Here is a 27,665-nt window from a genome sequence, read left to right on the forward strand (position 1 = left end):
TTCTAAGACTGAACTTTGGAGGTGTGTCTGCAGATTCTTTGAGGAACTGAAAGTGAGTCTCCTGAAAAGAATGGAAGCTGTAATAAAGGTGAAGAGTGACTCACTGAAATATCTGATATTTAGTTGTTGGGGCTTCTGTGTGATTTTCTGTTGAATTTATTTTCTGCTTCTTTTCCTGACAATGAAAAATGAAGTTGTACTTCATGGCTTTTCTGACTGGAAATTAAATAAACGTAGGTTTCTGGCTTCTGTACAGTACTGGATTATATAATGTCAATAAGTGTGAAGGATCTTAGTTTCAGAAGTCTGATTTAAACAGAGACAAACAGCATTAATGGACTCTTCTATCCATTTAAATAACGGCTCGGTGTTAAACTAAAATACAGTATAAAAACAGGTAAACAGGTGGTGGGTTACAGTAAACATCAGGTATTAAAAGCATGGCTAATCTACACAAAAGCATGCACAAACAAGTTTCTGCAAAAAATAGTTAAAAAAAAATACAGCTAGTTGTAATGTTCAGTTGAGCAGGCATTAAAGTCAATAAAAAAAAACTGTCAATATTTAAACCACTCAAATAAAATCTCAGTGACCGACAACTCCATTATCATGTAAAAGTTTTTTTTATTTAAATTAGCTTAAAAAGCATGAAAAAACAAAACGTATCCATACATGGTGATACAACAGTACAATCATTCTGAAAATGTCAAAAAAGTACTTTTATACAAGACAGTGACGCATCTAACGCTTCCATACGGCTGAAAATAAGCACTTTATAAAAATATATCTACATCGTAACATATGAGTGTCTTTAAACTGATCCAGTACAGACGATGCTTTTAGCACAGACAGGTAATCCCACACCTCGCAGTGAAAGAAAGCTGAGTACAGTGTTGTGTTTAGGCTCGGAAGGGAGTGTTTAGGGAAGTAAGAAGCAGAGGGGTCAACGCGTATGAGGTCAAACAGACTACGCTGAGAAAAAAAACCATCAATGAAATGCCTTTTCTAATCTCCTTTAAGTCCCTTTGAAGCTGTGAGAAAGAAAATATGAAATATTTCAGCTAAACAGCCAGCTTAACCGATCTGACCAGCGATACTACAGATAAGAAATGCATGTTTAGTGATAAATAAACAAAAATCTACATTTATGCACTTTTCCTCCTGCCTCTTTATAAGGATGTGGTCATGATCCTCTGAGAAACTGATGAAGATCATAAAACGGCCAAATTCAGAAAGCAGGTTTACAGCTTCTACCACTGCCCATAAGGTGGCGCTCTATTCCAACCAAAATTCTGCAAAAGCAGCTTCTCTCAGACTGAACCTCGCCAGTCAAAAGTTTGGACACACCTGATTGTTTGTTTTTATTAATGGCATATGAATTTATGCCAAAAAACAAGGACAAAAAAATATTATTATTGTTCTAATTATTTATATTTTTTCCTCAAAGTTTTTTTTAAGATTTTGAATTTAGATTTTCGGAAAATGTATTTATTTATAGCAATGTAGTTACTTATTACTCTGTGTTTCACTTTAGAAGTTCATTAGTTCATCCTTATTAATGCATTTCAGCCAATCGGTTTTGATGCCTTCATCATTATAATAAAAGAAACTACTAAAAATAAAAAAAATAACTCGTCCTAAATGTGTCCACGCTTTTGACTAGATGTGCAGACATGTAACCACACTAGAAGAGGACTGTACAACATCGTTGTCTTCAGAATGAGAAACCCATACGTGCTCGATCCTCGTCCTGGAGATCTACCACTCTGGAGAGTTTCCAACCGACAGAAGCTTCTGAAGGCCTTCAATACCTGGACCAGGTGTGTTGGATTAGAGTTGGAGCTAAACTCTGCAGGGTGGTGTATCTCCAGGACCAGCACTGGGCTCCCCGTGGTAGGTGTTTCTGATGAAATGGACAATCAGTGTAGATACAGAGAAGGTGTACTGAATAAACTCGTGACTCGTTACACAGGGGCACGTTTTGAAGATACAGGACTCTGGAGGGTTTTGGAGAGGATTTACAGACACCGTCAAGGGTCAAGAGAGGAAGGCAGCTACTCTTGAGCCTCCTTGCCCATCATTTTGTAGACTTCTGTGGGTCCGTCCACGTGGGTGATGGTGGTGGTCAGCTGGATGTCCTCACCGCTGTTCCCAACCTGGTCTCCTGCAGCAGGAAGTGAAGAAAATACACGCATGAGACGACCAACTTGTTCAGTAACTTAGTTCACAGCCTGGGCGATAACTATCAAGATCAAAGAGTTTTCGTCCAATAATCTGCATGATTAATATCATTTCATTCTTAACCTGATATTAGCAGCAGAACCTTGAATTTCAAATGATTGCTACTTCAGTACACTAAGGCCCAGTCCCATTTCTTCTTTTCACCCCTACCCCTTGTTTTTGAGTGTCACCCTAACCCCTTGGAACTGAGTTACAGGGTAGTGCTTGAAATCTTCCCTCTGAAATGGGACCCTCAAATAAAAAGAGCATCACTTCATTAACAGCTACCAGCGCTGCTCTGTAGGCGACCCTGCCAGTCTGCAGTGACAGCAGAGGAGGGTAAAGTTCAGCTCCTCACTGCTGGGCTTTAGTTACATTTAGGGCATCATATGCCTTCAAAGAGGGGGGCGATTATTTATTATGACCCACCACTAATTCTTCAGTGATATGAAGCTGAAGTCAGATATTCGTCAGATTCTTGTTCAAATTTTCCCGTTCCACCTTAAATGGAGCAGCAGTTACATTCTGGCGTTTAGGCGTCAGAACTGCTGGACTATTTAAGGTGGAACGGGAAAGTTAGCTAGATAGCTACAGAGACATTAGCATGCTATTAGTGATTTTTTATGCTTGTTATGAAGAAAACGACCAAAATACACTGAAACCACATTAAACTAAGATAATACAGTGGCTATTGACATTTTTTAATGGAGAAAATTCTCACATTTGTGGGTTTCTTTGGTCTCTTGTTCTCCATCTTACCGGTTTTTCTTTTTTCCACATAACTCTCTGTTTGGAGTCTCTGAAAAACCTCCGTTTGGAGGGTCATATAGCCCCAACACTTCACCCTCCCCCTCTATCTCAACAAGAATCGGGACACCCAACCCCTAGACATCAACGCACAGAACAGAGGGCTAAGGTCTGAGTGGTAGGGGCGAGGGGTGAAATGGGATTGGGCCTAAGTGGGGATGTGCACCTCCTACTCACTAGAACTAGGAAGGAGGAGGAGTCTAGCCTTTCACTCACAACAGTAAAAACCAGCGGGACAGTTATGTTCGCTAACAAATCATTTTTCATATATACATATTTTTATAGGAAAAGTACATATGATAACAGCTATATGAAAATTAAACTGTATATGAAAATACAAATACAATAAAAAACATAAGTGCAAGCAAAGTCTGAACTCACCTGGTCAAATTGCATGTTTTGTTGACATTTACAACACATGGCACTTGTCTGCAAATTTTAGTGCACAATTTCTGTTTATTTGCTACATTTAACATATTAGGAGAAAATAAAACGACATAAAATGTGCTGTACCTTTTAAAACAGGCCACATTTTATTCTTTATTTTTCCCAATATGTTAAAATCAGCAAATAAACTACTGTGCATTAAAATTGTGCATTAAAGTGTGGTCTCTGTAGAGGATACGTTACTTATTTTCACTTAGAAAATCAAAAAATATGGAATTTGACAAAAGGTACATATGGCTGTATATGGAAACAGTTAGCCATGTAAACTGTTCCACTGGTTTATACGGTTACAAGTGAATGGTCAGACCCTCATGGCTAGTACTTCTGTATATTAGACCAGAATACATCTTTTCTTCAGGCATCAAAAATATTTTCAGACTTTGAACAGAGAGAATTAGAAAACTATTGATTTCAAGTGATCTGGCCACTCTGCCCTGCATCCTGATAGACCAAAGGGAACCAGTAGTGGATTTTTCCCACTCTATCTGTTAGGAATCTAGGCAACGATTTTGTGACTCTTCTAATTTGTCCACTTCAAAGAGCTACACATGCTGAAGGTCACTTAGTTTCCACAACGGCTCTGGGCTCCTTTAGTCACCAGAGCTTTGATTTATATTGTATATATAAGGCCACAATGATCTCTATGTGGACAGACAGGGAGTAAAAAAAGCAGCAGAGCAAATTTGGAGGAGCCAGCTGTGGAGAAACTAGTTGGCCGTGCTAAGGAGCCAACTGCAAACCTAAGCGCAAAAAAAGAAAAAAGTTAAGTCTGACGTCAGTAGATGGATGGCTTTCATTACGCCAGTCCTGGACGAAAGCCTGGTCTCCATTAAAGACTCCCACTCCAGCCAAGGAGGCCCTGCTTCCCCACGGGAAAAAACACAAGCCCCACCCTTTCCTGGCACATCCGAGAGAGTGCCCTACATCGGACTTTACCCTTTAAATAGGGAACTCTGGGGTTTTTAAACAGCACAGTGGCTGTAAGTGCATCTGTTGTGCAGATAGCACGGTTTTAAAATTGTGTAATAAAGAATAAACTTGACTATAACAAACTAAACATTTAGTAGGGCTGTATTTGTGATTAAACATGGCATAAACAAAACGCTATATTTCTTGCCAGTTGTCAAATATGATACTTGTCAGTGTATCTACTGTCTATAAACATTGTGAAATGTGAAGTCTCTGCTGTTTTAGCATGTAATATAATAACCACGCCCACTCACCCAGCCTTCATACTGTCACTGAGTAGCCACGCCCACTCACCCAGCCTTCATACTCTCACTGAATAACCACTCCCACTCACCCAGCCTTCATACTGTCACTGAATAACCACGCCCACTCACCCAGCCTTCATACTCTCACTGAATAACCACGCCCACTCACCCAGCCTTCATACTCTCACTGAATAACCACGCCCACTCACCCAGCCTTCATACTCTCACTGAATAACCACGCCCACTCACCCAGCCTTCATACCGTCACTGAATAACCACGCCCACTCACCCAGCCTTCATACTCTCACTGAATAACCACGCCCACTCACCCAGCCTTCATACTGAATAACCACGCCCACTCACCCAGCCTTCATACTGAATAACCACGCCCACTCACCCAACCTCCAGTCACCGAATAACCACGCCCACTCACCCAGCCTTCATACTGGATAACCACACCCACTCACCCAGCCTTCATACTGAATAACCACGCCCACTCACCCAGCCTTCATACTGAATAACCACACCCACTCGCCCAGCCTTCATATTATCACCGAATAACCACGCCCACTCACCCAGCCTTCATACTGGATAACCACGCCCACTCACCCAGCCTTCATACTGGATAACCACGCCCACTCACCCAGCCTTCATACTGGATAACCACGCCCACTCACCCAGCCTTCATACTGGATAACCATGCCCACTCACCCAGCCTTCATACTGAATAACCACGCCCACTCACCCAGTCTCCATACTGAATAACCACGCCCACTCACCCAACCTCCAGTCACCGAATAACCACGCCCACTCACCCAGCCTTCATACTGGATAACCACACCCACTCACCCAGCCTTCATACTGAATAACCACGCCCACTCACCCAGCCTTCATACTGAATAACCACGCCCACTCACCCAGCCTTCATACTGAATAACCACGCCCACTCACCCAGCCTTCATACTGAATAACCACGCCCACTCACCCAGCCTTCATACTGAATAACCACGCCCACTCACCCAGCCTTCATACTATTACCGAATAACCACGCCCACTCACCCAGCCTTCATACTATTACCGAATAACCACGCCCACTCACCCAGCCTTCATACTGAATAACCACGCCCACTCATCCAGCCCTCATACTATCACTGAATAACCAAGCCCACTCACCTAAACTGAATCTAACAACACTGTAATGACATGCTAGGCTAGCAGATGATCATGATTTTGTTGCTGTATTGATCTTTTAATACGAAAACACAAGTCAAACAGTCTCTGTATGCTGTTCTCTGCAGTAGCCACTGACCTTTTCTTCATAGAGTAAATGACCGGGTAAAAACATCCTACAACGGCTGAATTAAGTGAATTAATTAAGAAACTGAATTCATTCAGACTCTTACCGCTGGACTGCTCGTCTCCGTAGCGCTTGTGTGATGGTGCGTACAGGAACATCAGGGCGAACACATACAGGTTCCACATGCCGTAAATGCCGGTAAAGAAGGCGCTGTTCACCTGGACTGTATAATCTCCCCAGTGCCAGTGACCCTCATTCACCTGTGAACACACACCACAGTAGTCGTAGGGGTGGCTGATATGATTAAACGATATTGTTAACGTGTTAAACCTTTATGAGCTGTCAATACCGTCAGTAGTTAATCCTTAGAGGTCTGGAGTTATTAAAGCTCTTTTCCTTTTTTTATACTATTCAAACAATTATTTCTTGTGTCAAAGTTGACACTTTAAAAAACATGATCATTGATTATCGCCACTAATCTTTATTCCGCCATTAAAGCATTTTCCAAGTTTGACGCTTTGAACCATCTGTAGCTCTAGACTGAAGCCCCGCTGAGTGCACGCTGTACAGAAATGAGTGTACCGAATAACTTTGTTGCTGATGTTGAGCCAAAATATAGCAGCACTCACAGGAACATATTTTATTTTTCAAAAACAAACAAAGAAAATCGGATGAGTAATTGAGGCTGCCTCTTCGGATGAGCCAATCATCTATAAGTATGCAAAAGTTTGAATACCCTTGTCAAATTACAAAATATTACATCCTCTACAAGGAACAAACTTAAATATGCTATGATTTTACTGCATGTTTGTGCATAGTTTCTATTACTTCGCTGAGTTCAAAATGACAAAAATAAAAAATTTTAAATGTGGCATAAAATTGCAGCCTTTGCAAAAGTTATGTTCTATTTTCCCCCCCCAATATGTTAAATTAAGCAGATGAACAGTCATTGTGCATAAAAATGCGCAGAAGGTTGGTCTCTGTAGCGGATGCATTACTTATTTTCACTTAGAAAATCAATGAAACAAGGAATTTGGCCAGGGGTGCCTAAATTTTTGTATAAGTTGGTATGAAAAATGTACTGTTTTTTTTCTTTAAGGTCAAAATAATTAAACCAGTTTTGATCATTTTAATCATTTGGCAGCCCTAGTAACTACATATATTAATATAATTCCATAATAAATATTGATGCTGGGCATACACTACACAACTTTTAAACTCTTAACAGGTTCTCAGCATCACAAACTTAACATCAGTTTGTCACAGAATTTCTTGTCTTCGTCATGAGGCGCTCACACTAGACGACAGGGCAAAGAGAGAGAATAACACGCATAAATTTGGGCTACGACTAAAAACCTCAAACTTCCAGATCTCCTCAGATCACACGACACAAATAAAGCTAAACTTACTGGACTTGTTTGTGCTTTTATGTGGAGCGAAAGCACAAACTGGGGATTAATATGGGGTTGAGAAACGCTGATATCACAGAGAAGTGTTTTACTACAGACTGGCAGCTGAACTGAAACAGTAAAGAAAGCACTTTGACATCTGGACCCAGACATTATAACCATGATATCGGCTCTTATCCGCCTGTGTTTTACACGCAGCTCCTCCGTCTCCGCACTCCACTGTTCATGCGCGTCTCTTCGCCTTTTTCTCCCCTCTTCTAGCTCTCTGATTGGCCATTGAATCACTCATTGAGAGAATCTCTGATCTTCTCACACTGCAGGACTCGTGAATGTTTTAAGTCATAAATATCAAACACGTTTGATAATAGCAGAGGGTCTCCAATCACTTCAGAGTCCGAGGGCTAAAGACGAACTCTTTTGTCCTCACACTACTAGATCATCTGCACCGTTAGTCACTTACGACTGTGAAAATTTGTCGCAAAGGGCAAATCTGGCTTAAAACCAGGCAAAAAAAACGTAATGCAGGCCCAGCTTTACTTTTAGTTCACATTTAGTATCGACAGGTTCTGCAGATCTACACACACGGCTGCATTTTTCCACCACTTCATGACTGAGCCTTATTCTAAACTTTTCAGCATGAGGTCAGTTTGCACACCTGGCTGATGATGAAGAAGATAACGGTCATGGCTGCACACGCCAGAGTCACCAGCATCAGGAACTTGAAACGGAATATCAGGCCCTGAATGGAAAATGAAGATACAAATCAGATAAGAACACTGACAAAGAGCCCAAACCACTGAGTACAAATAACGAAATGACCCAAACTTCGGTTTATTTAAGATCGTTAGTATGTGAGCTGCTTGCCTCGTAATGCAGGCGGCGAGCTTTGGTCATGGCAGGCAGAGACGTCCTCTTCCCACTGATGTTCCGGAACACCTGGAACACCATGAAGCACAGGAACAGGAAGTAGAGGCAGGCGCAGATTCCAGCCACGATGATGAAGGCCATCTGAACAACCTCAGTCAAAGAAACTCAGTGAAACAATAACCACTGTGTCCGGTACTGTACAGTCAGGGTGGGAATCACTAGAGGCGCCATGATTCAGTATCACACTACTTAATTCATGATAACTTCACAACTTAATCTTTCCACTGAGCCACCAGCGGCCTAATTCAGCTGACATCAAACATCTCCAGTCTAAGACCCTCATCGTAGATAGTTAGTGCCGCTGCACCCCCTCAGTGTCATGGGCAGCCGTGAAGTGTGATTGGTTTGCATGTAGAGGTGGGCAATATGGCAAAAATATAATAATCACGATACTTTTGACGTTTCTTTTCACGGTACTCGATGTGTCATCAAATTTTTGGATATCAGACATTGGAGGCACATTAAAAAAAATAAATACTATCAAAAACTGCCCTTTTATCATAATGTTCAAAAGTAACTGTGGCGTCAAGGTTAACGCTTTAATAATGTGTAATAATGTAATGATGATTATCACCACAAATTTTTTTGTCCTGCCATTTAAACACTTTCCTAGTTTTTCCTCAATGTTTTAGACATACTGAGAATATCAAAGATATGCTCAGAAAAACATTGTGACTAAATTTATCATAATAACAATAAACACGGTCATATTGCCCAGCCCTATCGGCTGAACATGTGTAGTTTTATGTACACTTAAAAGATGGTTCCTCAAGGGTTCTTTAGTGAAGACAATAGCTCTATATAGAACCATGAACACTCAAAAGAACCACTTGCATGATTAAAAGGCTCTTTGCGTGGTTAAACTGTTCTTCGGATTGATGGAGAACGTGCTGGGGATGGTTCTATGTAGAACGTCAAGCTTGTAGAATGTCAAGAGTGTCAAGCTTGTACCAATAGAAGGACCCTTTTTGGTACTATATGGAGCCATTTTCAAAAAGGTTATATATAGAACCATATACAGCACCTTCTCCACCAATCTGAAGAACCATTTCATGATTCTAAGAACCTTTAATCATGCAAGTGTTTTTTTGAGTGTTCATAGTTCTACGCAGAACCATTGTCTTTACTAAAGAACTCTCAAAGAACCATCTTTTTAAAGAGTGTACATTTTTCTTTTTTTAATGCTTTAATTCATTTTCCAACTTCTTTTTATCTCCTAGAATTAAACAGGCTGTTTTGTTTACTGTGCCTTTAAGTCTGAAATATGTAAATGAGCTCTGTTCTGATTGGCTGTGCTGTACTGCACCTCATTCAAAAAGCAATCCAGACTGAAATGCTCCTTATAACCTCAGTGTGAACATGCGAATGTATGAGAGAGTGAACAGTAGGTCTTAAATTTTGACAGTGTTTACACAACACATCAAACTCTTTTGTTTCAAAAAAGTGAGGAAGATTTTTCTCAGTTGTTCCATAACATGAGCCCTTTAAACATTTAAATTTCTGACTTTTTTTTTCTCTGACCCCTACAGTAACAGTGTAGGTCAGGGGTCGGCGACATGCGGCTCTTTTACTGCCCTGTTGCGGCTCCACAGCAGAATTAGGTTAGTAGGTAAAAATAAAATAATCCTCCTTTACAGTAAAATAAAGCTCTGCTGATCGTTCAACACAGTTTAACAATAAATGGTCTTAAACTCTGGAGTTAATGTAGAACTGCTGATTCACCCTTTAACCCTGAAGATCAGCGCAGACTGCTGGTCACCATAGCAACACAGACAACAATCTCGCCTGGCTAGTAGCTAACGAACGGCAAAGAGAGAGATTTAAGATGAACATTGATAATTTGGAGACGAATGGACTTATTTGTATTTATAATCACTCCAGCTGGTTTCCTGATGCGTTTAATCTGCAACGAGAAACTGACAAACACTAAAAAGTCGCAAGGCTGAAGCTTCTCATTCACCAGCTTCCTGATAGAATTTTCCCGTTTGACCTTAAATGGTGCAGCAGTTACATTCTGGCATGTCAGGCATCATGAACAAGACGAATGAGAAGCGACTTCAGCCTCATAATAAACAAACTTTAAGAGACATTTTACACAAAACTGTTCTACTTGAGGAAATGTTTCCTGCTGGAGATGCGAGAAAAGCAGCTATAGCTAAGATTAAAGCTTAAAGCAGAGCAAAGTAAGTCTGTGTTTTCGTTTATATTATATTTTTTAGCCTACACGGGTACATTAGCACATACGGAGACATATTTACAGCCAAGATGACAGACATAAAAAATATTGTGGCTCTCAAGGTGGTTTGATTTTTGTTGATTGGACAAAACAGCTCTTCTTAACATCTGGGTTTCCGACCCCTGGTGTAGGCTGTGGGTAACATAAGCAGATACCACTCCAAGGACATGGACAGTTTTAAAAAGTTCCCTTTAAGCTTCATGTGACGTTATTAGCTTTAGTATAAAGCCAACTACAGCACTAGTACTGTTATTCAACACCACACTAGTGTGAAAGGATACAGCCAGTTCTGTCCCCACGTCTGAGGCCCAGATGCTGTAGAAGGGATTGGTTAACTGCACTCCTCTGTAAGAAAAGAAAGTTTATCATGTTTATCATTCAGGACAGTCAGACCACCTCAGTGCTAACTCAATATGACAGGCCAGATTCAGACCGGCGAGATTAAGGGCTGGACGACACCGTCTCTGTGCCAGGGATGAAAGCAGCGTGCGTTTGGCTCACCTCTCACACATATCGAAGATGAAGAGGCAGAAGGAGCCAAAGACGATTGGCCCAACCTGCTTCCAGTACACGGAGAAACGGTTCCTCTCCGTCTGATCCTGGCAGGAAAAAGAGCAACAGACCACGAGAGATAAGCTGATTAAAAACAGCGGCTTTGAGCAGGAAGGAATTTTATATTCCTTGGAAATTCTCTCTTATGTTTATCTATCTTGATTGACATTTCAATAACGCTGGCTATCGGTCAGTGCTTCACCAACACAACATTATAAAGAAGCAATGTACTTCAATAAACATTCAGTTTTCTACAATGATAATAACAATTCAGTAGAACATACTACCATCATTGTATTATCAATAGAGGCCTATATTTCACAAAGCATAGGACAGTGGACAATACATACACTGCCAAATATGACGTCTTGACCAGTGAATACATTTCCACCTATGTGGCCTACAGTAGTTTGGCTCCGCCCACTTAGACTGAAGTTATAAGGAGTGTTTCAGCCAATAAGAAGAGAGCTCATTTACATATATCAATATTAAAAAACAGAGGCTGTAAAATAATCACGTAAAATTAATTTACAATGTAAAAAGTAATTATGACTGTAAAACCACACAAACGACTAGAATTGAAAAAAGAAAAATATAGGCCCTTTAAATCTAGTGTAATATTTCTCATTGAGATTGTTGTAAAAATATTAAAAGACGATAAATTATTTGTAGACAAATTTACTTCATTTTATCTAGTGAAATTCTTATTCTAGTGTAAAATTATCTACCAATGCCACAACAAAATTTCTAGATTTCTAGATAAAGTTACTTAAAATGAGAAAGACATCCAGAAGTAGGTTGAATAATCCTAGAATATTCCTACAGCAATTTCACAATGAGAAATATTAGATATATTGACTAGATTTCATTTGTTTTCACTTTTTCACCGTAACACAATACACAGTATTCCACAGGCATTTCACCATAAATTATACATGTAAATAAATGAATTTATTAAAGCTACAATGAAATAGAAGGTTAAAAGTTAAAAAAGGAAAGAAACTGCAGCGTCTGTAAGCGCTCCCTGACGTTTTTACCATTAGATGTTCTCCACAGAAGATGATCCAGAATGAGAGCAGCATGGCGTAAAAGATTCCCTGACGAATATCTCCGAAGAGCAGCATCCACGTCCACTCAAACCCAACGGAGAACCATTCCACTGGGATGTTGATGAAGGTCATGGAGATTCCCAGAGCAAAGATAACCCTGTAAAACGACAAAACTCCTCAACAGACTGCATGATTGCGTATAGTGTCCTGCTCTGAAGCGGCACAAGGACTTATAGGACACTGTTCATGCTATAGTTTACGTTCAGGCGCAAGTAAGTAAGTAAGTAAGTAAGTAAGTAAAGTTTATTTATATAGCGCTTTTTACAACAACAAGTGCTGTCACAAAGCAACTTTACAAGGAAATCAGCATTACAGAAAGAAATCCGGGTCCAAGCCCCCATGAGCGTCGCCAGTGGCGACAGTGGCAAGGAAAAACTCCCTAAGAGAAACAGGAAGAAACCTTGAGAGGAACCAGGACTCAGAAGGAGAACCCATCCTCCTCTGGTCGACACCGGATAGTAAGCAAGAAGGCGGCACACTATAACGCAGAAAAGATGATTTTAGCTGAACATGACGAAAAAATTGGTTTTCATGATCGGGACTGATTATGTTAAAACAATTATTTTATTATTATATTATTTTCTTAAGATTTTGATTAATTACATCAAAGTAATTGATGGCCTTTTTCTTGAGATTTTGAACATAATTGTTTAAGATTATCACTGACTGTCGAAAATCATGGCTTATTTTCCCATTATTATGTACTAACATCTTATTTTTCCACAAATATGACTGATCAAGTTGAAGGGATCATTGCATCAAGATTTTCACCGATTATGTCAATAAGGTCTTACTTTTTCGAGTGTCTGATTGTCAAAATAACTGCTTATTTTAAATGAAGTGCTTCAATTATTTAATCTACCTAAAAAAAGGCAAACAAGTTGATATAAACTGATTTGTTCACACACATAAATCAGACTTGGTGGTAAATCTCCTTTTGGCAGGTACACATGCTGAGACAAGATCAAAGAGTAAAGCAGTGGGGGACTGGGGGGGCGGGGGTGAGGGGAGGGGATGTGGGGCGAACCTGACTCTAAACACATGAACTGCATTCCAGCCAGCTCGACGGCCTGAACAGTTCTGGCATGTCGGACTACGGCAACAGAGAGGGACCACACCGTGCTGGTATGCTGAGAATGTTCTATGCCAGCTAATGTGCTCGGCCGTGTGGCCAAACAAAAGCACAAATCACAGCTCCACTCAAAGTCCTGCAAACGGTCAAAAACGCTTCACAAAGAACACATTTATTCAGCAGTACTTCAGGAAAAAATTAAACTGGCCATTTCCAAATGGTCAGTCAGCTATGAAGAAGAGCTGCACAAGGTATCAACAGTTTAACATACTCAATACTGCAATTTGGCAAACAATTCTTTCAATAAATTTGAATTATTTTTGTCAAATAAGCTAGAACCAGGTTAACAGTGTAGTTTTGTCTGCATCAGTTTAAAACTGATAATAAATAATAAAAATTACAATTTTAAATATTTATGTTCAATCCACGGAATATTTGGCGTTCAGACAATGATAACCCCACACACTTAAACGATCCTCAAAGGGTTCTTTAGTAAATGCAGTGGCTCTATAGAACTATGAGCTCTATATAGAACCATTTTGTGCTTAAATCATTCTTTGCATGGTGAAATGGTTCTTCAGGTTGATGGAGAACGTGCTGTATATGGCTCCATACAGAACCTTTGTGAAAGCCACTGGTCACCTGTTAAAACATTAGGATCCTTTACTCCGTGATATCAACCCATCTGAAAAGCCAAAACCATTATGAACCTTTTTTTTCCTCAGGGTTCCTCCAGTTTTTCACTGGAGCTACGAGGCTAACGTAGCTTTAAACTCCTGTTAGTTAGCATGGTGCTAACTGCAGGCCTAAATCACACTCTCCTCAAACTGTGTGGAGACGTTCAGTACCTCTAATAGACTTCATTACGTGGTTTCTGACACTGTATGACTCACTGTGACCTAAACGTGGACAAAATTCAGCCAAGATGGCCGTTACTGTTTTCAGCTATGCTAATTGTTTTTCTCCAACAGTGAGTCATACAGTGTCAGAAACCCACATAATCAAGTCTATTAGAGACACTGAACACCTCCACACTGTTTGAGACAAGTGTGTAATGACTTAGACATACAGCTATATAAGCTTCCATCACTTATTAGCTACATTAGCCTCGTAGCTCCAGTGCAAAACCAAAACAGAGAACTTGTAGAGAGGAGAATTACCTCTCCGTAATGTCTTCTGGGTTTCTCAGACACTAGAGGGCGCTCCCGAGAGAGTCCAAACTGAATGGGTTGAGATGGAGCATCAGAGCAAAATCATAGCTTATAAATGCTTAAACATTAATATAAAATAATGCAATCATTTCCTGAACACTGGACAGCATAAAACATTCTAACACTGCTGTTATATTTTTAAGAGCTTTTAAACTCTTCATGACATCTGTGAGCGCAAACAGCCAATGAGCTGCTCCGTTCGCCAATCAGCACGCAGTAGCAGTAATGTTAGCCTCCCGCTACCCAAAACCCATCTGCTGTAGAAAAATGGAAAAATACAGGCAAAATTTCTTTGCTTTTCTGTGAAATACATCCTTCTGCTTTCTAAAATTAAAGGAAAGTTCTGGGCGATTGATTAGAAACTATTTTATTTTTTCGTTTTTAGCCATTTAGCTCCATTTCCTCCCATTCATTGAGGACTCACTCGCAGGCACTCTCTGCTTTGCAGTCCTTTTTTTGATATAACAGGGGAAATAGGAAGTGGCCAGACTTCTCATAAACCGGCTCTGACTTAACCAAACCTAACTTCGGACCCCAAACACGTCTCGGCAGGTTGACTACATTTGGGGTAAGGAGGAGAACTGAGTACACCTAAATATTGTTATGAAGCTATTGCTTTACTTCTACTGCGTTTGTCCATGACCTAAACCAAAAGACACTGTTGGCTGGAGGCTTGTGTAACGGTTCTCCGAGCCGTGGTCGACGTCAGCTCCACTGAAGCGAGGCATCATTTTGGCACCGTTCCCACAATAAGAAAGCCGGTGGGGAGCCGATGTTACGCCTGCTTGGGCTTCTCCTGGAGATGTGAAAAGGGTTGCGATTTCCATCCTGAATCCCCAGCGGAACAGCAGGCAAGTCAGCTCGCCAAAGCTTTTAAAACATGAAAAAATAATCGCTTCCCCTGCGAACTGCATACGCTATGACTGCCTGAGAGCTTCCCGTCTTTTGGGAACGCCGGTGGCAAGCTCAGGCCGGACAGTGAAGATGTGGAGGTGTTGAAGCTCAGTGAGGAAGACGAAGGGAGAGAAGCAGTTTTGGAGTACGGGAAAGAAACATGACATTAATTCTAGATATTGTTTGGTCTGTTGCCGTTTTCAAATGTCCGAACGACACCGCGTTCAATGTCTCAATACCAAACACACTCAAAAATCCTTATTTTCATAAACTTAACTGAATTATGGGAAGTATTTCCACACAATTAAACGGTTTTCTTTCAAAATAAGGCCATTTTTAAACATGATTTTATTAAACATGGTTTGCTTAAATTGGCCAAACCTAATCTGGTATCACATTTAGCCTAAGAAAGAAAGACAAAAAGTAGTAATTATAATAAAAGGCTATGCTACTGGCCAGGAGCGAATAAAATCTTTGAATATGAGAAGCAATCAAAAACGCTCCTTTAACTCATTATGTTAGTAATGTGGGATTGGTCTTATTTTAAGCACAACAGCCTTCATTTATTTAGCTGTGTGTCTTGTGATAGCAGCTGAAAATCCCAGGAGATCCAGAAAAACACAACTCATTCTGTTCTATTTGTGTTGACTGAGTTTGCTCAGTGAGATGATTATGCTTTTCAAAGCTTATACTTCAAGTACATTTTAAAAACGCGTTCATTCAATTAATATCAACTTGCTTTGTTTTCTTAACAACTACAAGAGCCAGTTCTACATTTTTTGAGTGCAGTATTGATAGTGGATCTGTCAGGTCTGACCAGTACCTGATCAAGGCTTATTACATACTAAGCCTTGTTATATAGTAACTACAGGGACTTTAATGCAAACTGACTGAGCTGTATTTAGGTTATAGAAGTGTGTAATAAAACTTTGGGTGTGCTGGCAGGCCCTGGCCACTTAAGCGGTTAATAAGACCAGTTTCAGCGCTGATACTAACATTATTTTTGGATTTTCTTATTTTAAGGGCCAGTAAACCAATAAAACCAAACAAACAATACACGGCTCTGGGGTGTAGATGAACACCTGTAAGCAAGAATGAGCCACAGTTAATAACACAATGACAGGCGACTTAACAACGCAGCGTGCACACCTTCATAACACTCTAAAATTATTTAAAATTAAGCCTACTTTTTGAAAAACTAGCAGCTACATAATGGCTAAACTAATTGAATGTCGGAATTAACTGATAGTTTTAAAACAACACAAACATCATGCTGCTCTTCAGTCCAGCTAAAGTATCGTTCCTCTGATTGATTTTTTTTATTTATTTTTTTTATTTTCCCCCCCGATATTTCCTCCCAATTTAGTTGAATCCAGTTCCATGCTCTAGTTTGGACTCCCCCAACCACACGATACCACCAGCACTAGGAGGGCGTAGACTAGCACAAGCTTCCTCTGAGACCTGTGAAGCGCCACCACATCCTTTCGAACTGCCGCTCACGCAACGTCATTGGACAGCTGAACGCGCTCGGAGGAGAACGCCAACTGCCAGTCCTGTCCACCCAGAGAGAGAGGCCAACTGTGCTTTCTTGAACTCTCGGCCACAGACGGCTGCAGCACCACCAGGGATCGAACTTGCGATCTCCTGCTGATAGGGCCAACACTTGATATCAATACTTTATGGGCAGCACTACTGAAAATACTCTGTGTTTTTGTATCGACATACTGACCTTTTTATTTACTTTATACACTCCCAAAATAAAAGTGAAACAAGCTAAAACCATGGGCAGTAGTGTGCTCCTGCTGGTGTGGGTTCATTCACCAGTTGCTTCTTTCAGTGAGTCACACAAAAGCCATTTGAGAGCTAACTGCCCCCCCGCCTTGTGGAGAATCTCTAGCCTGCTTTATGTAAGTGAGAGTCCTGAATGAATTCATTATTCTCTGTTAAAATACTCCTGCAATTACAGTGACTTCGATAAAATGTTTGTTTCCTATAAAAAAAAAAAGAATGCAAAGTCATGGTTCAAAATTAATTTTGAGGGGAGGATAAAAACAAACAAACAAACAAACAAACAAACAAACAAACACACAGAGAACTCCTTCTCGCCCCAACAATCTCAACTTCACCTCCACACAAAATGAGGTGCACATGCCAAAGTGCTGTGTAAGCCTTTGCTAGTAAGGAATCCAAGAAAGGTCATACTTTTCCAGCAGCACTGGAGGTCTTGACATCATGGTAATCCTTCTCCAGTACCAGATCATGATGATGAGGATGCTGGGGGTGAGGAAGGTCTTCATGGCAAACCAAACCTTTGTGAAGCCACCATTCTGATGGATGCCCTGAAATGTTGGAGAAAAACAGCCTGCAGTCAAACATCTACATCAGGAGAACTGCAGTGGAGGCCCAGCTAGAGACCAACTTTTACTCATTCAGGAGATGAAGCATAATTATTTGCTGATAGTTAAGAGTAACAGGTCAAACGGTGAGTGGGGGTGTTATTAAATTATAAACGTTGCGTGATATATTTACTTTTAACGTTTTATCTGCCTCAAGATTTGACAGCCAGTTATGAATTCTGAATATTGACTACATTACACCTTCAATTCTGGATATCAGATTTTACAGTCATTTTAGAGACGTCTTTTGTATATATAAATCAGAATGGCCTTATTATTGAAAACATAGATTCCCAACCTTTAAATGGTAGTATATGCATTATGATTATGCTGCCTCTCTTTGGCTACTTTTGAGAACACTAATCATCTTTGTCTAAATCATCTTTGAACGGACTCTACAATCTCAGAAATAAAGGTACTAAACTGTCACTGGGGCAGTTCCCTTTACTCAGAGAACATAACTGAACCATAATCCACTGAAATGATATGTTCTAAGCTGTACTGACTCCACACACCCCGTCTCGTCTCCAGGCTTTTATTTTACTGTTCTGTTTAAAACATTCGGTTATGAAAAGGTACAAATACGAACTTTTCACCTGGAAAACTTATTTAAGGTTCACAATCAGACCTTAAAACCACTGTTTGTACCTTGATGAACGAAAAATGTACCTGAACAGAACCTTTATTTCTAACAGTGTACACTCACCACCAGGCGGATGTCCTTGATTTCTCCGATTCCCACGTTCACCTTCTTACGCTCAATGACAGGTAAGCGGATGTTGAGAAGGTAGTACTTGTGGAACACACAGCCAATCTCCATCAAGGGCATTAGGTCACATTCATAATAGCGACCTTCGTTATCAATAGTCTTAGAAAAAAAAAAAAGGAGAAAGTTCAGAATTGTTTTTTTACTGCTGTATTGGAGAACAGTAATAACTACAAGTGTACAAATGCATCAGTCTGAAGTGCAAAAATGAAATGCCTTTATTTAATTTCCAGTCAAAATCTTCAATAAGTTCAAGTTATTCATTTTTCAGGAGATAAGATATAAAATCAACCACTTGCATAAGACAGGAGAAAACTGATTAAAAGCTACAGAGAAAATGTGGCTCCTAACAACCACCTGAAAGACCTGGTAGACCCCAAAACTGCCCCCATCAGATAAACAGCACTTAAAGCTTTCATCTCTGAGAGAGAGGAGAAAATCAAGCTGCTTCAGATCTGAAAACATCCACAGGTGTTTCTGTCCATCCTTCCACTGTGAGAAGACGACTCAGCGCTGTGGGTCTGAAAGGATGTGTAGCTGTCAAGAAGAACCTCACTGAGAAAAGGAGACGGACACATCAAACAAAGAAGCTGAACGATGGACTGACCACCCCATGGTCCAGACCTCAACACCACTGAATGTGTTTGATTACTTCAGAAAATGATCAACCAGCTTCTAAGACTGAACTTTGGAGGTGTGTCTGCAGATTCTTTGAGGAACTGAAAGTGAGTCTCCTGAAAAGAATGGAAGCTGGAATGAAGGGAAAGGTAATGTTGAGGTTTCTGAGTAGTTTTCTGTTAAACATGCCTTAAAATCTTTTTCACAAAAAAATGAATAACTTGTGCTTAATAGTCGTTTTGAGTGGAACTTAAATAAATGAGGGGTGGTCTCTGACTGATAATCTCATAATCATAATAATACAACAGTCCACTCACTGATGCGCTGATGCCTGTAGGAGCAGTGGGTGAGTGTGAAGGAGTGTGAGAATGTGTGAAGGCTGTGAATTTGTTTACCTTGGGGGTGGTGAAATTGCAGTTGAGCTTGCGCAGTTCAACAGAATGAGCCATCTCCGTCCATTCACTCAGACCATCGTCTCTATAGGCCAGCCCGACATCTACAGTGACCACTGCTCCATCCTCTGGACACAAACATGCACAGATTTTCTTTATCAGCTGCCACTCTCTAATGAAAGACATGAACTGCTATATTACAAAGGCACTTCAAATGAGAGAAATAAATAGATAAATCAGTAAATGAATAATAAACCATCAACTATACATAACCAACAAGATCAGGTCTGCATCTACGCCCCAGAGCGATGTAATGTTTGTTTGGTTTTATTGGTTTACTGGCCCTTGAGATAAGGAAATCCCAGGTAGGAGTGGATGACACTGACCCTACGGATGTAGGTGTGGCAAATGACAACTCACAGCACAAAAATAATGCAAGTATCAGCACTGAATCTGATCTTACTAAACATTTTGTAACATGGACCCCTTCCCGGAGTGGATGAATCTGATTGCGAACACTTCGATAAATTATTTGAAGAGAACTCAAAACTTGGTGAAGAACAAGAACATGATTGTGAGTGAATTATCTACTATTGTCATCATATAAAGATGCATGACTTCGTCTGAAAAACGCAGACATCTACAAGGTGGACTGACAAGGTAGGAGTGTCTAATAGAGTGGACAGTGAGTGGACACAGTGTTTAAAAACTCCAGCAGAACTGCTGTGTCTGATCCACTCATACTGGCACAACACATGTTAACACACCACCACTACATCAGTGTTACTGCAGTGCTGAGAATGATCCACCACCCAAATAACACCTGCTCTGTGAGGGTCCTTGGGGGTCCTGACCACTGAAGAACAGGGTAAAAGGGGGCTAACAAAGTATGCAGAGAAACAGATGGACTACAGTCTGTAACTGTAGAACTACAAAGTGCACCTATATAGTAAGTGGAGCTGATAAAATGGACAGTGAGTGTAGAAACAAGGAGGTGGTCATAATGTTATGCCTGATCGGTGTGTGTAAAGAGCTGTGTTTCATGACATCACAAAAACAATGGATTTACAATAAGCTGTATCTACAGCTTATTTTCCATACATGGCCTGGAGAGGGAACATATAAAACTTTAACAGTGTTTAGATAGCACATCAAACTGTTATAAAAAAAAAAAGCAAGACATTTAAATTTTTTCCAAGATATGGGCCCTTTAACATCTCAGTAACAAAATTAAACTCTGACGACTGATGTCCAGCTGAGGCCTTTGTAGAAAAGGCCAGAGAAGGACCAGTGAAAGGACACATTCAGAGTGAGTCAGGAAAAGTCAGACGGCCGTCACTCTTCAACACCATTCCACTGGCATGACCAACGGGGTGATCCGGATGTCAGTCCATCTACCAACACCTTGGTCTGCAGACATTATATTAGGCTGTATTCAGATTGGATTAGTTTTAGGGGGATGTGTGCAAGAAAATCTTCACACATCTCACACAAATAATAAAAGTCTCACATTCATACAGTGAGTTTATAGGGGGTTGTATATTCTAGAAGAATGAATGTTTGCTTCACACGTGTCATATGTGAATATAAAGTCGCCACTGTAATCACCCCTGTAGTCACAGCCTGAAGGATCTCGCTTATCTGATTTTTTAGTTAATCATAAGTGGATAAATATAATTTTATGCTAATAATATTATTCATTTAATGTAATATACTGAATATCAATTATTAATATTATGCATTATTTCTACTACTACTACTACTACTAATAATAATAATAATCAAACGTAGTTGATCAGCCAAGACATGTCAGAACCTTACTAATTAGCATCATACAAACCACATGTCATCAATTATATTGCACGCTTCATAATTATAATATTGCACAACTGCCTCAAACTGAGGTGACTAAGATTAATTATGCACTTTGACACTGTCATACTGTTATTTATGCACACAGACAAACGTATGTCATATAGCTGTTTCTATTGTTTTTAGCTCTCAAAGCTTAATTCTATCTGTTCTTTTGTCTATTTTGTCTGAACCAAAGTCGTCTTCGCTGGTTGACGAAAAGCTTTTCACTAAGCTCTTGCTTTAAGATATTCCAGGCTCTCTAATGCAAACACAAAGCTTCCTTTCAGACTCCAAGACTCCAAATTCAACTTCATTCAAATTAAGACTATGAAATGCCTCCTGTCAAATATTTGATGCTGCATCAGTGATGTTTTTGAGCGGTTTCACTGCTGGTGGTCCAGGGGCTCTTGATGAAAATGAACGGCATGATTAATTCCACCAAATGCCTCCGACAAAAGGCTGATACTTTCAGCAGGATAATGACCCCAAACATGCATCAAAATCCACAAAGAAATAGTTGAGGGAACACAATGTAAAGTTGTGTTGCAGTCTCCAAATTCGAGAGTAGCTCACAGATGAACATCCAGAAATACAGAGGAACTGGAGTGGTACATGATCCCTCTCCAAGTGTTCTCCAACTGTGTAAAGAATTACAGAAAGTAGCTCTGCGTTGTTTTCACCAGGGGAGGTTTCACCAAATATAAATAATGGGGGTGCTAGTATTTTTTAAACCTATGTTTAAAAAAACAAAAAACAAACAAACAAACCTGTTAAACAAAACGTATCTTTTGTCCAAAATATAATTTGTGGTTTATTTAATATATTGATTTGAGCTCATTTTCATTTTGCTTGGGCTTTGAGTTGATATTGTTGCTGAGCATTTTGTCTGGCAGGACTACAATTTCCTGGTCAGTTTGCGGAGATTTCACCACTCAATGCTGTGAGAGAACAGACCCCGCACGGCTGTACGAGCCCTGAAGCTCTGAAGTCCTGAAGCTTCGGTTTAGATCACATTGCAGGCTCTCTGGGCTCCTTCTGCCTTCTGAAGAGGCCCTTGTGCTGTTATGAAACAAGCTGAAGAGCTCAGAGCTCAGACACTAATTCTCCAGCTCAACCTGGATGGTGGGGGGGGGAAGAGAGGCAAAGTGGGTGAAGGAGAGCTCCAGAGAGAAAGAGAAAGGTGGTGGGGGGCATTATTACCAGTGTTCGCTCGCTCGCTCGCCCTCTCTCTCTCCTGAGCTCTGTTGGCAGTGCCCCCCTTCTCTGAATGTCAGCTTAGCACACACAAACATTCCCCCCGAACACAGCGGCCATCACCCAGGAGACTAAGCCCTTTCAACAGCTGTGTTATTGCTGGAGCTGCGCCAGACTTGGCCCTCCAGACTGTGACGGGGGGGGATTTTTGGGGGCATTCACAGCAAGATTCTACTTTGTTACCCCAGTGGGTTGGGGGGCCGCCGATATCCAATATGTTTCATGTGCATATCTGCATTTTTTTTAATACAGAAACTGGGACTAAATCCACCACAATCAGTCTTATAAATCAGGGTTAGGAAGTCTAACTTTTACCTTCAAACAGTCTCCACATACTGGACCTCTCATGGTATGTGACACTGCTGTGGGGGGGTTGGTTAGCGGTGTCGTAAGTGACGCAAAAAGCATTTAGGACACCTTTGTTTTATTTCAGAATTTAAAACACACACACAACACTTTCATGGTCACCAAATAACTGAACACAGAGCACAATTTTCAAGCCATCATTCAATAAATGTCAAACCATATCTGACAAATGCTAACCGATGAACAGTGCAGCTAACCAGGAGAGAGGCGTCGGTTAGCATTAGCTTAGCTAGTGTAGCAGCAGCTCTGCTCACCACAGAACATGTTCGGTTCTGTCTCACTAAAGCAGCGGCACAAGGTTAGAGGATGACGATTCAAACCTGAGGGAGTGAAGTTGAGCAACAGGAGCTGAATCAACAGAAAGGAGAAATTAAGCCTGTTCTGTGGTGTTTGTATCTGCAGCATTTTGGCTAAGCTAAAGATAGCTGAGTTAGCATGCCAAACATGCCACACAGCACAGCACAGGCCCAGTCCCAGCTAACTGATGATAAATGATCTTCGTTTACAGGATTTCTGAGAGCGCAGAGCCGAGTGACCGGTGTTGGAGTGAAAGCTGAGCGTGTTCCGTGGCGAGTGGAGCTTCTAGCCGGCGCTGAGTCGCTATCACACTTAGCTTTTCCTCGGCTCTGATTTTTCCCCTCTTTCTATCGGTGAGCTTCCACACCTCCAATCAGTGACCCCTCTAAAATCTAAACGTGTTTATTTGTATAGAAATATAGAAATTTGACATAATTCTGAAATACCAGCATCATTTTTAAACACTGAGGTTTACCTTATTACATCATCAAATATCAGTTTCTAATACTGATCAAATGTAAACCTGTGCAGTCGTGATCATTTTCTGTAAGCAAATATCTGCGGATTTGATTGCTATGGCAGTGTGTTAATATCTGTTTTTCCCTTTTTCCCCCCTCAATGTTTTCACTGTTCATTAACTTATATAGATATTTAAATATCAAATTTGTTTTTTATGCTCTATAAACAGACATTATCCACAGTATGTGGCAAAGAGGCATGATTTCAAAAGTTAAGAAACCGGTCTAACTATAGCTATGTTCACATTACAAGCCTCATTGCTCAAATCCGATCTCTCTGACACGACAGTTCACACTCGTTTAGGTAAGTGACTCAAATCTGTCATTAATGTGACGAACCGGCGTCCTGAAATGACCCTCATGAGCTCATCCTACTCAGTAACGTCACGTGAATGAATCACGTGCATCATCAGCACAAACTAACGAGCAGAACGAGCTTCGCTGAGAAGATAATTAACTCTGATCAACTCTCAGCTTCATTATTAGAGCGAGACGAGGGAGAAAAAGGTGAGATGAGCTGCGTTTCCACAGTTTACAGGCTTTAACTTCAGTTCGGCGCTGCTGCCATGGTAACGCTGGATGATGGTGCACATACAGTGGAAAAAGAGCACATGAATTCCGATCTGAGCGCCACATTAAGGTCGCATGGCCACGAATCAGATACGTATCTGATCTAGGACTAGATATGAAAGTGGCTCAGGTTGGATTTGAAAAGATCAGATTTGCGTGTCACACAGCCCTGAAAACATCAGATCTGAGTCACATTAGGGCAAAAAATCGGATTTGTGCCCCTTCAACCTGGTAATGTGAACGTAGCCTATTTTGACGTGGAAAATGAAAACGTGTACTACCGGCAAGGTCAGCATTGCAACTGTGACTATACTGGCTGCTTATAGTGTTTACGCTGACCTCATGGGAAATGTGAATGTGCGCCTATTACACAATTTCTGTTGGTCCATTCATCACTATATTTTGAGACTGCGTAAAGGCAGCTGGCAATACATTTTCTGGTCGATACATTAAACCAATATTTGATGCCACATTAATTAAACTCCAGAACAGCAGCATGTGTAGATGATGCCGGGTTACAGCACAAAAATATCCATATTTCATTCTTTTCTCTGCCTTTGTAACCCTAAACAAAAATACTATTTCTCTGTGATGTTAATCCAGACTGAATTAGGCCCAATCCCATTTCACCCCTTGCTCTTATCACTGAGCCCTTAGTCCTCTGTTTTGCGCATTCATGTCTAGAAGTAGGGTGTCCCAATATTTGTTGAGATAGAGGGGTGGGGCGAAGAGTGAGGGCTACACGGCCCTCCAAACTGAGGTTTTTCAGAGACTCCAAACAGAGAGTTATGAGAAAAAAAGAAAAACCGGCAAGATGGAGAACAAGAGACCAAAGAAATGTGAGAATTTTCTCAAAGGTCCAGAATGTAACTGCTGCACCATTTAAGGTGGAACGGGAGAATTTGAACAAGAATCTGGTGAATATCTGACTTCAGCTTCACTGAAGAATTAGGGGTGGGTGATAATAAATAATTGCCCCCCTCGTTGAAGGCATATGATGCCCTAAATGTAACTAAAGCCCAGCAGTGAGGAGCTGAACTTTACCCTCCTCTGCTGTCACTGCAGACAGGCAGGGTCGCCTACAGAGCAGCGCTGGTAGCTGTTAATGAAGTGATGCTCTTTTTATTTGAGGGTCCCATTTCAGAGGGAAGATTTCAAGCACTACCCCTTGTAACTCAGTTCCAAGGAGTTAGGGTGACACTCGAAAACAAGGGGTAAAAAGAAAAAAATGGAATTGGGCCCTGGTCTCAATTTTTAATTTTTCAGATGTTTATGTATCAGCATCAGCAGATAAGCACATCAAAATATCAGATATTGACATCGGTCCAAAATTCCCCAAGCCTCCCTGCTTGGTGTGCTCATGTCTCACTCTGTAATTTAACCCAGATAACCAAAAGACTGGCCCAGGTCTATAATCACACAAAGTCAGACATGCCCAACGTGCTGCTCACCAGCAAACCACAGATTAGATACAGAAACCAGAAAGTTTTACAGCATAAGCTCATAAGGGGTTGATTAAACAAAGCACCTTTCAGAAATGTGTATTTAAATGCATTTGTAACAGCGAGTTTATTGAAAGAATATGATGTTGATTAAATTCATCCGCTGAAAAACTAAAACTGTATTACCAAACTAGAAAACGTTTCACCGTTCATCTGGTTAATTCTAAAAACTGGCCTGTATTCTACACAGGAAGCGGTAAATTCCAGCCATCTCAAACAAACGAAGACACTTGGTGAGTCGACTCGTGTTTGGCAAACGATGTAAACACCAACTGAATCTGTAATTTCCCATCAACCTGGGAGCCCAATTAACCCAACCTCACGAGCACGACTGTTGACATGGATTGAGGTTTTGCTCACGGAGGCGAATGCTCTGAGAGACAGACCTGGCAGAAGATCAGAGGTCTTCAGCCCTCGTCACTCAGACACGCTCAGTAAACATGAACATCTGGAGGGGAGGAACTTCTAGGAAAGGAATGAGGCGGCATCCAACAGCGAACAACTACAACTACAAAACAACTGAAAATTACTCGGTTCACATAAAAAGAGAAGAAGATCTTTAGGATTAATACTTTTGAATGAAGAAAAAGAGGGACAACTGTAAAGATGAACAAAATGCTCGTTAATGCCCAACTCTGAAGTAACACCATGTATGTATGATTTGCTCTAAGCAGATTTTAGCACAGCGGCTATTAAGCCAAGCTAACATTTATTTTCTCCCACCGTCAGGGCAGTACACTTTAAAACATTTTGTGTATGACAGCAAGCATTCATGAATCATCTGCCAACTTTATATAGACATTGTGCAGCTTATTTTTTTGGCTGGGATTTGCAGATTTCCAGCCTCATTTGTTTCTCTCTGTTACCAAGTAGCTTGATTTTATTGACAGAGTCTGAGACAGCGTGTTACTTGTTACAGTCGCAATTACTTGATTTACAAAAAAACAGATTTGATTACAATCTACATTCTCAAGGAATCCGCTTAGTGATTAGTGTGTAATTTGATCATAAACAGGCTACCTGCAGGCTCATTATAAAGCCGTGTTTGGCAGGCTGAATATTCTCCACAAGGGGGAGCTATTGGCTATTAGCACTCAAATCACTTTCGTGAGAATCACTGAAAGGGAGGAAACCCACACCAGCAGGATCTCACTAATGCACTTCTGTTTGCAGTTACAAATTTCATGTATATCAAGTAAAAGTTTTTAACAGGCTACTCCAATAATATTCCGCATTAGGCTTCACTAAATGAAAAGTATAAGAATTTGCCTGGACATCTGGTTCATTTCTAGTGTTAGGCCAGAAAATAAAAAACAGAAAAACCCACACCAAATATTAAAAAATAAATAAATAAATAAAAAAAATTATATATATATATATATATATATATATATATATATATATATATATATATATATATATATATATATATATATATATACACACACACTAGATTACACAATTTCTCTTATAATGAGAGCCCCAACAGTTCTAACTTTATTTTTGGTTGTAATGTTAATATACAAGGTGAGAATGACTGGGAAAGATGTTTTTAGGAAATCCTTTAGATAAACTTCAGCAATGCTATAGTGGTGTAGGCTACAACATTAACATGGCTAACTAGCAATGCCAAAACAGCTGCTTAGCCCATCCAACAGATGTGTATTCCTATTGAATTTCGACTGCATAAACTAAAATAATTTTAAAAACACAATCTAAATGTACATAATTTGTCAA

At 40.4% G+C, this 27,665-nt stretch overlaps 1 protein-coding gene across 1 annotated transcript in view; it reads right to left on the reverse strand.

Annotated features, from left to right (window-relative positions):
* Positions 1–620: 620 nt before the first annotated feature.
* wls (Wnt ligand secretion mediator) overlaps positions 621–27,665 on the reverse strand; it is a 37,117-nt gene continuing 10,072 nt past the window's right edge. Inside the window, exons 3-12 of the mRNA XM_036556239.1 lie at positions 19,571–19,695; positions 18,498–18,659; positions 17,598–17,734; positions 12,147–12,315; positions 11,059–11,156; positions 10,839–10,902; positions 8,259–8,402; positions 8,050–8,133; positions 6,092–6,245; positions 621–2,164 (exon numbers count right to left, since the gene is read on the reverse strand). Of these exons, the coding sequence (XP_036412132.1) occupies positions 2,055–2,164; positions 6,092–6,245; positions 8,050–8,133; positions 8,259–8,402; positions 10,839–10,902; positions 11,059–11,156; positions 12,147–12,315; positions 17,598–17,734; positions 18,498–18,659; positions 19,571–19,695 (1,247 nt within the window). The 3' untranslated portion in view covers positions 621–2,054. The remainder of the gene's footprint in view (positions 2,165–6,091; positions 6,246–8,049; positions 8,134–8,258; positions 8,403–10,838; positions 10,903–11,058; positions 11,157–12,146; positions 12,316–17,597; positions 17,735–18,497; positions 18,660–19,570; positions 19,696–27,665) is intronic.

This window comes from Colossoma macropomum, unplaced genomic scaffold, assembly GCF_904425465.1.
Source record: "Colossoma macropomum unplaced genomic scaffold, Colossoma_macropomum, whole genome shotgun sequence".
NCBI classification, from domain to species: Eukaryota; Metazoa; Chordata; class Actinopteri; order Characiformes; family Serrasalmidae; genus Colossoma; species Colossoma macropomum.